Here is a 12,599-nt window from a genome sequence, read left to right on the forward strand (position 1 = left end):
ATGTGACAAATCAAGTGTCAAGGCAGTTGAAACTCTTAGTAATAACTTTCGTAGACACTCTTGTAGATGGTCTACGACAATACTACGAAGTATACAAATGTCATTTTAAAACGTCCGCGTAGATGGTCTACAACTACGCTACGAAGAATACTCAAACTAATCTACACTTATTGTCATTTTATGAAACTATTAAACTTATCCAATTTATGGCTTAGTATTTTTGTTCTCGATGTAACCATAAAACCTCTTACATGTTGCTTTCAAAATGTTATTGTTGTTTTTTCGCACTTTTACGGCCATTGTCATAAAGAATACTAAGCGGGTTTGATAAAATAATGTTTGTATTATTAAACTTACTATGTATACTTTTAATACAGTTATTCATTAAATTTTCATTTAATTATAAAAACGATAGTTATTAAACAATCCTTTATAATCACCAAGAAAGAGTCGTAACTTTTCAACTGTTTTATTTGGACGACAATAAAAAGAATTTCGGTCTTTTAAGACTTTTCTTTTTTATTGTTTTGTTAACACTTTAAACGATTATACTTTAACGAAGGTTAAAGACCTTTGCGATCATTAAACTGGAAACAAAGAAGCAAGCTATAATGACTGTCTTAAAGGGGACAGGCAGGGATAACAAGGCTGAGATTGTTTACAAATTCAAATTCAAAATGCTTTATTTCGGACAACAGAGATCCATATTTGGTTAGTAAATTACAAAACTAGAAATTTAGATGAATAGGGTTAGTGGAAATAGTGCTGGTTTAAAACATGTATTTTTATATATGAAAATCTAATGTGTCATGTATTTAGGTGATATCCCTTGCGGGTTTAGTCCGCATGAGATGTCTCAGCACATGCGCCTTTGGGTCACTAGCTATTGCTTTCAGGATGCTGTTGTCACTCTCCCGGAGCCTCCTCACCAGTGACGTTTACGTCACAATATATTTGGTAACAATTCAAACTAAGTATTTTTAACAACCATTTATATATGTACTAGCTGTCGCCCGCGACTCCGTCCGCGCGCAATTAATAAGCTTATATGACACGTTGGTAGATTTACCATAGCAGCGCCATCTATTGATTACTTACTCGACCCAGTCGAAAGGTATCGACATCTGTTAGAATCATTTGGAGTTAACAGATAATTGTGACTGTCAAATAATAACAGACAAATAATTAGCAATAAATTAAAATTGCGACTATAATTTGAGATTTAAACTATCCTATCTCTCAAGTTGGATCGAACTGCACATGGTGTGCGAATTTTATTATAATCGGTTAAGTGGTTTAGGAGTCCATTGAGGACAAACATTGTGACACGAGATTTATATATATTAAGATTGCCATTACCCCTTTGTTCTCAAAAGTCATGGAAACGACCGTCAATTGCCAGCTTATGAGGTACCTTGAGGAGCATCAGCTGATTAGCGATCGGCAGTATGGGTTCCGTCAGCGTCGCTCAGCTGGTGATCTTCTCGCGTACCTCACGCATCGATGGTCGGAGGCTATCGAGGGCAAGGGGGAGGCCCTGGCGGTTAGTTTGGACGTGGCCAAAGCCTTTGATCGGGTGTGGCACAAAGCACTTCTTGCGAAGTTGTCTTCCTACGGGCTGCCCGAGAAACTATGCGCCTGGATTTCTAGCTTCTTGGAGGGTCGGAGCATCAAGGTCGTTGTTGACGGTTCGTGCTCTGACCCGAAACCAATCAACGCTGGTGTCCCACAGGGCTGTGTACTGTCGCCCACATTGTTTCTTCTGCATATCAATGACATGCTGCAATTCAGCAACATTCATTGTTATGCAGACTATAGCACGTGTGACGCACTGTACACGGCCCGTGCCAATGTTTCTCGGGCTACTGCCGATGAGAACCGGACCAAACTTGAGTCTGAACTGGAGACCCTACTGGGTGAAGTTTCGGATTGGGGTCGACGAAATCTCGTTGAATTCAATCCCAAAAAGACACAAGTATGCGCCATTACCGCTAAAAAACTACCCTTTGTCGTAGATCTTCGTTTTGAGGGCACTCCCCTGGTTGCCTCAGCCAGTATCGGTATTCTCGGCGTTGACATATCGAGTGACGTTCAGTTTCGCGGTCACTTGGAAGACAAGGCCAAGCTGGCCTCCAAAAAGCTGGGTGTGCTCAGTAGGGCGAAGCAGTATTTCCAGCCGGGCCACCGCCTACAACTGTACAAGGCGCAAGTTCGGCCCCACATGGAATACTGCTCGCACCTCTGGGCGGGAGCACCCCAATACCAGCTTCTTCCATTTGACCGCATACAACGAAGAGCGACTCGAATCGTCAACGACCGAGCTCTTACCGATCGGCTTGATACTCTGGCCTTGCCGAGGGACGTCAGTTCCCTCTGCATTTTTTATCGCTTATACCACGGGGAGTGTTCCGAAGAACTGTTTGGAACGATTCCTGCCGCCGAGTTTCGTCATCGGACGACCCGACAGACCGCCAGGTACCATCCATACCATCTGGATGGCTGGCATTCCACAACAGTGCGGTTCTCGCGAAATTTCTTGCCGCGCACGGCCGCGTTGTGGAATGGTCTGTCCTCGGCGGTATTTCCAAACCACTACGACTTAGGGTCCTTCAAGAAGCGAGCATATCTCTTTCTTAAAGGCCGGCAACGCATCTGCAATTCTCGTAGTGTTGCGGATGTCCATGGGCGTCGATGATCACTTCGGTGTTCGCGCCGCTCGTTTGCCCCCTTCTCTTATAAAAAAAAAAAAAAAAGATTTTTATCGGTCTGTAATCTTGCTAATATTATAAATGCGAATATTTAGATTGATGGATGTTTGATACAGGTATCTCCGGAATGGCTCAAGAGATCTTCATGAAATTTGGCACAGATGTAGAGGATAGTCTGAACACATAGGTAGTCTATTTATAAGATTTTTTTTTAATTCTGCACGGACGGAGTCTCGGGCGACAGCTAGTTTATAATAAAAATACCTTTTCTTTGAAATATTCTTGAACAACGTTTTAGCCCTGCTTTACGTTTTTAATCTGTTATTATTAATGTTTATCACGTTAATTAATATTTCAGTACATCCTTGTTAAATTTTCTTTGCGTTGGGAAGAATTGAAGTTAAATTTTTTCCGTATGATTAAACAGATGGCGCTGTCAATTTTTTTAACAAATAAGTAAAATAAATAAACATCGTTTATTTAGGCAATAAAAGTATGGTTAAATTACAAAGTAGTACTACACCTGGTTCCTAAACTAGTTTCGAGACCCGTATTATAGGAGCTAGGACTCTTCTGTCTTAATGGTACAGTTTACATGACAGAATAGTAACATTATAAGTGTAGTAAAATTAAAAAAATGTTTTTTTTAAGTTAATTTTATTTAGAAAATATTACCATGAACTTTAAGTACCGTAATAATATAAATTTAATAATTCGCTCTCCTATCAAAACTAGAATTATAATTATCAATAAATACTCGTATCTGTTTTTTTTTTTCTTATTTATTATTTAAATTAAAAACAGAAAAACAATTGATTTAAGAGCTTCATAAATGTGAATTGATTCATTTGGAGTAATATAGTGGCAGTCAGTCGACGGATGATGTTTTTAAATGAATGTTTGTATTTTGTAAATCTCCGTTAATTCGTTCACCGACGTTGACCCACAATTGCTTGTCTGCGGTAATTACACCGCGTAATAAGTTTAACGTTTAATTATTTTTAATTCATTTTTGTTTAATTTAAAATATGTAGAAAATTTTATCTGTGTTAAATATTGTAGCAAAAACAAATTGTAAACTTTCTGTTTGTCTTTGGAAAGAATTAATGTTTATTCGGTAATCGACATGCGACAATCAACTAACATTCTCACGACAAACATAAAGGATGCACCAAAAAAGGTATTATGAACCATCTTACTAATATTATAAACTAGCTGTCGCCCGAGATTCCGTCCGCGTGGAAGTAAAAAAAACAAAATAAGTAGTATGTATTCTTCCAGACCATATCTATGTCTGTCCATTATTTACAGCTATGTCAAATTTCATCGAGATCCGTTGAGCCATTTCGGAGATATCTTCAAACATCCATCCATCTATCTAAACATTCGCATTTATAATATTATATTAGTGAGATAGTAAGATGTTTGTTCGAAGGTACATCAGGAACGGCAGCGAGCATCTTGATGAAATTTTCCACAGATGTAGAACATAGTCTGAAAGAACACGTAGGCTACGTACTAAGTTTTTTTTTTTAATTTCGCGCAGACGGAGTTCTGGACAACAGTTAGTAAAACCTGAGCACAAAAACTGCAACGTAATGTCTATAAACTACCGATAGATGTCACTGATAGTTGGTAATGGGGTATTTGTGGTCCATTAACAGAGGCCACGATTGGGCCGTCCGTTCTGATTAAATACTAGTGACTACAAAATATTAACAGTCATTTTAAACCAAACAATAACCGAAATATTAAAGTTTTTATTTTTATTTTTATGCTACCTTTTTAAAACAATTCAGAACATTATGTGAGACGTAATTAGACATTAAAGATGGCTGCCTAATCGTTATAGTAAGGTTAAGCCATTTTAAAGAATTAAGAGTATTAAAATTTTACGTGCTAGCTAAATGATATTAAGACGTGATACATTTAATTTAATTAAATTACAATTTGTTTTTTTTATCAAATTTCTTAAGGTCAAAGCAAACATCTGGATACAACCTGCACATATTTGAAATGAAATTCATAGATACGTGTGGTTGACTAAGACCTCGTCACCCGTAACATGGGTTAATTATCCTTCTGTGAAGAATATATAATACGATTTTAATAAGCTTGAAATAAACTTGAATAAATATTTATAAGATAAAATGTGCTGTTAATATATAAAATAAGTATGTACTAAATATATTGAAGTATTTGTTATTAATTATTGTACGCTCAACGAGTTAGATACGTTCTATTCGTTTCATATATTATTAACAAGCAAATGAAATGTTACGCATAAAACTAAAAGCGATTCAATATGTGTAACAAGATAATGGAAGTTGAAGCGGGCAATATAAAGGTGGGGTCGCATTTGTAGCGTGATTGTTTTATTGCTATTTTTTATTAGTAGGAGTACAATACTTAGTTGTCTTCCTCTTTCATTACATATTGCAAATATGTTTGTCTCTTTCTAGTAACGAAATGCACCTAAATGTGACACGCAAATCTATTTTAATTTAATAATCAATTATTGAAACTGTGCTTATTGAATTAAAAAAAATGTTTTTGCTGATATGTAAGTATGATTTCTGTTAAATTGTTACATTATGTAGACATTGGCGGAAATATTTTTGAAGGTATCATTCGTTAAGTATTTTTTAAAGTGTTACAATAACTTTTTGTACTTTTTTAAATGAATAACTGGTATTTAATTAGTATTTAACTATTTTCTCCATCAAAAAGGAAAGAAAACTAAAATCATCCTTCCGATCGTACACTTATCACCTGTCGTCGCACCTGTCTTCTGTGTAGTCGTGGTATTGTACCGGGCGAGGCGGCCCATTCGTGTAACAGATAGTGTTGCTGGCATAATAGAATAAAAATGTCATAAATATAAAATGCTCGTGTCACAATGTTCGTTCCCGTACTCCTCAACGGATTGACCGATTCTCATGAAATTTTGTGAGCATATTGAGTAGGTCTGAGAATCGGCCAACATCTATTTTTCATACCCCTATTAAGTTTTTTTAAACTGCGCGCGGATGGAGTCGCGGGCGTCAGCTAGTTTTTTTATGTAAATGTTCCGCTGTCACACGGACCATGCACACTAGTATATATTTGTGCGAGCGCGTAGAGGGAATGAAATGGAAAAGTGGCCTACAAGAGGATTTCGAAGAAATACGACGCAGCGGTAGTTAAGGCTTGTACATAATGTATCCAGCACCACCGTCTCACTATACGAGCCCGCGAATTACTGAACGACGACTAAGCATTTCAATATACCACTTTTGTTTAAATATTTATTCCTTCTACAGAAATTTATTATTTAAATCATTGAATTGATATAAATAATTAGATTTTCTAATTAATAGTTTTTTTTTCATGATTCTTAACTTTTTTAACATCTCACAAGTTCACACCCTTTAATTTTCTGTTAAAATTATAGAGTAGAATAAAATTATTATTTTCTAATTAGGAAAGGGTGCAAAGAGGAAATTGTTTTGGCAGGATGTATAGGGAAGGGAAATGTTATTATTTTGTATGTTTCACTTATCTTACTAATATTTATATGCGAAAGTTTAGATGGATGTTCGTTAGAAGGTTTCACTAATCCGCTAGTTGTAGGTGCCGCCACCTACAATCCAATCGCGCTCGGTAAGTTTCGTCGGGATTATCGTAGACCTAGGCACGTTCTTGACTTTCAAGACGATGCAATTACTATCACCCAGGCTAAGCTCAAATATCACAAACAGATCACACGCCGCAGTCGATGTCGGCTGCGGCAATCATTCTCGCGATACGGCCTGATAGCAGGCAGGTTTTCTCCTATTAATAGTAGAAGCGTTGCTGGAGTTTCTTCCGCCACTTCTTCTCCCAGCGCTAACGCTTTCCGAAGTGGTAGTAATGTTAGCTGTATTAATAATAGCAATCAGATAATAGCAACCGATCAAGCCGAGGTTCGGCCCTCTCGGGCACCCTTGAATCGGAATGCTAAACGCGTAATGAGTGACAGCCCAAGCCGAGGTCCCCTCTCGGGGGCCCTTGCGCCCAGTCACTCCATGGAGCGTCCACCGAAGCGACCTAAGAGCTCGGTGACCTCCCAATCCGGTAATAATAACGAAGTAACAGCCCGAGCCGAGGCTCCTGAGGGAGCCCTCGAGACTAGTTACTCCTAAACGAGGTTTAGGCTAAGCGCCATCTGCGCCCGGCCACCTCAAGCCCGGTGAAACTGTAAATGCCTCCTCAAGGCAAACAGTGACTACTCAGTCACAAAAAAAAAAAAAAATAGAAGGTTTCTTCGGAACGGCGCAACGGATCTTGATGAAAATTGATACAGACGTAGAAGACAGTCTGGAAGAACACTAAGTCAACTTAATAAGTTGCTACATTTTTATTTCTGCGCAGACGGAGTCGCGGGCGACAGCTAGTTTTCTATTTTCTTTTAAGAATAACCCATCTGTAGCCTTCTAACTTATTCTAGATGTCTATAATACAGCGAACAACTCCCTATTTTGACGAAATCTGTATAAAAATAATACATACATATTATGTATATGTTTTGAATTTGAAAGATATAAAACGTTTGATTTGAATCTAGCAACACTCTTATCTTGGGGATCCTAGTTGTTGGCACTCAAACATTTTATTTGTCGCGTCTCACTCAAACCGTCTCGAATGTTTTCCAATAACGGAAAAAAACTTTATCTGATAAAGGAATAAGATAAGTAGCCCTAATAATATTGTAATATTTAAGGCTTTGTTTATTTTATAACAAAAATATAAGCACAGAAGAACCGAGATTTATACTTAATTTTCAAAATGGTTATTATCAAAATTATCTAATATTAAGTGCTATAAAGGTAAATAGTAGGAAAAAATAATTAACTTTGTTTGACTATAAACTACAGTTTCAATAAGTAATAAAATTTCTTACGTCATATTATAAAATTCCGCCCGGAATAAGTTTCAGACGAAATATGTCCACACATACGCCGTGGGCTGAAGGTTCATAAAACATAAGGGACCGTCGCCGTCTCTTACAGTTAATAGTCCGCATATGTCCCCACTCTCTAACTCCGCAACTTATTGGCAGCTTATGAGACCCTAGTACTTTAACTAAAAATTAAGATTATTGTAATAAATAAATAATTCCAACATAATTTTTTTATTATTTACTACCTCACTCGTAGTCATTTAAGGGATTAGTGTAACTTTAGTATTAATAATTTACTACTTAGGCAGTCAGACATCTTGTACTCGTGGGAGTTAAGGTTACCGCGCACTCGCCAATACTAGGCACCACCAGGCACACAGCCTCGCCTCACAATCATCACGGCGTTCATTCGTCGTAGTGTAGGCGTCGCCGTTTGAGCTACATAAAGAAATAATTTAATAAAACTAAATTAATAAACTATAAACAATTTTAGTTAATATAAAGTAGCTAAAATTCAAGCAAAAGTTTAATTAAAAGCACCTTTTAAACTTACATTTACGAAGAAATTTTATTAAAATAACTTATTAAAGTATGTATTTAAAAAAATAAGGATACGTCAATCGGTTGGGTAAAAAATAGTCAGTTTTAAAATTGAGCCGTTACCGAGGAGATCGACCACATACATCGCAATATGATATTTTTATAATATAGAAGGTATTGACTAACCTTGACAATTATTTTTTATAATATATTTGGATATTTTAAATAATACAGTCGAACCGGAAAAAGCGAAAAACTTCTATAAGCGAGGCTCGTTGTCCGGTCCCGAAGGATCACCTCCACAAGCGAAAAACTTGGATTAAGTAGTAACCTCTATGAGCGAGAAAATTATCGCGATCCCTTCGACTCTCCCTTATCCAGGTTTGACTGTATATTATAAAATATTGTACAATATTTTATCTCCGAGTATGAGCTTCACAGACTCGTTACTTTTATGAGATAGCACTCGAGACGAGTATTTGTTTGCGCTCACTTCTCTTATGAAGGCATAAGGGGCTTTGATAAATTGTTACGTCGACCGTTCTTATCTTTAAAAATACAATAAACGAACTTCTTGAAAGTACCAAAAAAGGTCGAATTTAAAAATGCTAATTGATACCTTAAAAAAGTAAAATCTAGTTTTTTAAATACTTTTTGTGACACAAAAAATCACATGAACAGTATCTAAACCAAACCCTGGCTATAGTTCTCTGGGTAAAAAATAAATAAAACCAAAATATGATCTTATTAAATTTTATTAATAATTTACGTCTGCACTTCGAATAGACTTTTAAGCGTGAACCCTTCTTTTAATGGTTCAATAGCAAGACCTAAGTAAGGACTGTACACTGGCTGGATGACTTCGTCTTCTTTATTCTGTGCCAACTGAGATGCGAGATACAATTGTGGACCCATCTCGCCGCGGGGCTCGCCTATCTCTACTAAATCTTCAATTTCATCACTTGTCGATTTTGGTGCCTAGAACAGATGTGTTTCATAACTATTGCCTAAAGTCTAAACCAACAACAGTCTAGCCATTACATTCTTTCTTTCTTTCGTTCGTTCCCATCTTACTGGTTCCCCTTCAGTTCCCTGTCCCTATTCATTAAACGACTAAAGTCTTCAATCTAGACGTAATAGTACCTCTAACTTATATAGAAACGGCTAAAACACTCACGTATATATATCCGGTGTCGTCACCGACTAGTTTCGAGCCCTTCAGGGGCCCTTCATCAGGGTGAGTGGGTCTGGTATTATTTCGCGGACGCGGCTCGTCGCTCACTAGCGAGTGCCCCCGAAGGGCTCGAAACTAGTCGGTGACAACACCGGATATATATACGTGAGTGTTTTAGCCGTTTCTATATAAGTTAGTAATAGTACCTCATTCCCCCAGTTGATCTCAACACCGAAGATCGGTTTCTCAGTGTACGCGTGATGCAGTGTCTGCAGCTCAGCGAGCAGCGGACGCAGACGAGACGGCTCAGTGCGGAAGCCGAGCACATAGCCGCCAGACCACGCGTGCACCACAACCACTAGAGCCTCACCGAACTTGGAGTTCCGGATTGATATCTATGACGAATAGGAAATGATGTCCGTATCTGTCTATTAGTCAAACAATTGTAAGTGTTTAGAGAAATTGTAATCGTTACAGCTGATCGGTTGGTTAAAGGTTAACGTGGACTGGTTAAATTCTTACACATCCCTCCAATGCCCAGCCTCGATGCCTCCATTGAGCGCGATTAAGATATAATTTTTTTAGCAAAATGTTGTCATCAGACGAATGCGTGTTAACCTTAATCTATAAACAATCATAGTTTAAGAGCCTTCTTTCGCTAGACGTATTTAGTACTCTATGATTAAAAGAAGAATGAATAAAGGCTGAAAATGACAGCCGCTGCAAGAAAAGGGTGTCATTAACATTTATTGATGCAAAATTCGTAACAATTACAAATATTCAATCAAAAATTATTGTGACCTTACACTTTCTATAGTGATGTAAGGCATGGAGATATTGAATGCATCATTTAGGTCTGCGCACCACACAACGCGCACGTTACTCGCACGTAGACTACCGAGGTTACCGGACTCACTCGACAGATTCCACACTCCGTGCTCATGGATACAAATCTGATCAAAAAATATAAACACCATAAATATCGATATAAATACGGCACGAAAAAACTCCAGTACTACTTATTTATTGTCTTTGAAAACACAAAAGTTACTAATGTTAATATTATAAATGCGAATGGATGGATGTTTGCTTGAAGATATCTCCGTAACGGTTCAACGGATCTTAATGAAATTTGGCACAGATGTAGAACATAATCTGGAATAATACATAGGCTACTTGTTGATTTTTTAATTCTGCGCGGACGGAGTTGCTGGCGACGGCCACACTATTTATCTCTGAAAAGAGGATTCGCGAGAACCCAAACCGTAAACCGGTAAAACAGATAGATAAGAAATGTAGTCGTTAGTGATAAATCTAACCTTTTCGAGAGGTAGCATCTTCAACTGTTTGTTGTGTATAATAGCACTCCTAAGTTTCAAATCACGATATAATCTTGAACCTGCATAAGCTCTGAAAACGTACAAACCAATCAATACAACAAATGATATACGAATCCAGATTTGCCAACTTCAATTAAGACTACGATTTAGAGTCCTTCAAGAAGCGAGCGTATAATTTTGTCAAAGACCGATAACACATTTAGTTCCTCTGCTATTGTAAATGTACATGGGCGTTGTTGAAAAACTCTGTGTTCCCGCTGTTTGTTTCCCCCCTTATCTTATAAAAAATATACATATAAAAAAGAAATAAACTTAAGGAATAAGACTCACAACCAATTTATTACCAGACCAAAATATTAAGTTTAGGTGGCCAATATTTGTCGCAATTACCTTTTAAAAAAAAAAGGGTAACTGCAACAATTATTGACCACCTAAATTAATTCTAGTCTCGTAATAAATTTGTTGTAAACCGCTGGCATGCCAACTTACTTATGCACGCCTACAACTGAGGTGTAATGTCTGACGCAGTTGGGCGAGAGGTTGGTGAAGATGAACTCGTACTTATTGTTGTTGTAATTGGCTAACAGATGAAGCGCCTGTGTAGTCCCCCGCAGACCGGAGTTTACGGTCCTTGTGCTCGTCGATATGATGCAGTTGAGACCTATTGCTGAAAAAGTAAAAAAAAACATAATTATTGCTTATTATTTTTAACAGGCGCTTAATTTTATTGGTTCATTCCCAAAAATATTATCCAAAATTTATTAAATACTGCACTAAATAATAAAAATATTGTTGTCTATCACGAAATTTTCTGGTTATGATTGATTCCTAATAACTGTCTCATATGTAAGTAGATTACGATATAATTTACGAATTTAATAAACACCACTTACATAGATTTATCCTGGGTGAACTCAGAGAGTGCCAAATGATCCTTAAATTGGTCACGACCATACGACCTTTAGTCCCACTGTTACCTTTGGTATCCTCTATGGGTTCTATTCTATCGAAGATCTTCTCGCCAGATCGCAGTCTTAAATACCTTGAATAAAAAGTAGTAAAACTGTTTAGTATACTCAGACTTATACACTATTTAAATTGGACAAATAAAACCTCTTTAGTTTACTCAATTAAATTAACACTGGCCGATTCCATGTTTTTCCAAAAAAAATATAAAATATATATAATACAAAAAGCTATAAAATTATACCTGGCAACGTACTTCAAAGGAGGTTTACTTGAGTATGTCATTATTGCGAAAACAACGAAAATTAATTGACATAACAATATCTTACGAAAATGGTAGATCGAAGAGCACTTCCCGGTCTTGCCAGACAATAGACGTTTGTTTTTTAGGCATGTTTTCTTTAATGAACAAGTCATTTGTAACAAACTTTACACACAGGGCACGATTATACTGTTTGAGTTGAGGTAACCATGGTAACGGTTACGTATAGACATAAGGAGTGCAAGTTAGTAGTTCATACCAAACGAAGTTACATACTCTTTGGTACATACTGAGAATTTTCATAGCTGAAAAACTAACACAAAACATATTGCCTTCCCATTCATTCCCTTAGAAGAGATAATTTTTATTTAGAAAGTAAATTAAATCATTACAAACATTTCAACGTAAATAAACCGCAATACCTTGCTTACATCGAAGAAAGTTCAACAAAGACTAGGAATTATTACGTCATTTATAAAGGCTACAGAAAACGAGGAAATTTCAACACTAAATCATAGCTGGCATCCGTTCCCTCAGATTGTTTGAGATAATTTATTTTGTTCATTACAAGAGCGGAGGGTAAACAAAAAAAATGAATTTATAAAGCTACTGAGAACTTTGAACGTAGCTTAGTATGTTGCATAATAAAATAATACTGTTTATTTTTTTGCAATATGGTCTCATTCCG

General features: G+C 36.9%; 1 protein-coding gene across 1 annotated transcript; it reads right to left on the reverse strand.

Moving 5' to 3' along the window:
- Window positions 1-8,934: 8,934 nt before the first annotated feature.
- LOC106710371 (Bardet-Biedl syndrome 5 protein homolog) lies at window positions 8,935-12,089 on the reverse strand. The gene is made up of 7 exons (XM_014502390.2): window positions 11,979-12,089; window positions 11,577-11,725; window positions 11,173-11,350; window positions 10,663-10,753; window positions 10,150-10,296; window positions 9,550-9,738; window positions 8,935-9,147 (listed from the first exon to the last, which is right to left on the reverse strand). The coding sequence occupies exons 1-7, from the start codon at window positions 12,041-12,043 to the stop codon at window positions 8,935-8,937; spliced, it is 1,032 nt and encodes a 343-aa protein (XP_014357876.2). The 5' UTR covers window positions 12,044-12,089.
- Window positions 12,090-12,599: the final 510 nt, after the last annotated feature.

The sequence above is a fragment of the Papilio machaon genome, chromosome 18, assembly GCF_912999745.1.
Source record: "Papilio machaon chromosome 18, ilPapMach1.1, whole genome shotgun sequence".
NCBI classification, from domain to species: domain Eukaryota; kingdom Metazoa; phylum Arthropoda; class Insecta; order Lepidoptera; family Papilionidae; genus Papilio; species Papilio machaon.

Bases quoted from the DNA above. Each gene is read 5' to 3' on its own strand.
- LOC106710371 (XM_014502390.2), bottom strand. From the start codon at position 12,043: ATGCCTAAAAAACAAACGTCTATTGTCTGGCAAGACCGGGAAGTGCTC. The intron at 11,351-11,576 runs GTAAGTGGTGTT...TTACTTTTTCAG, and splicing joins TTCACCCAGGATAAATCTAT to CAATAGGTCTCAACTGCATC. The intron at 9,148-9,549 runs GTACTATTACTA...CATCTGTTCTAG, and splicing joins AGATCAACTGGGGGAATGAG to GCACCAAAATCGACAAGTGA.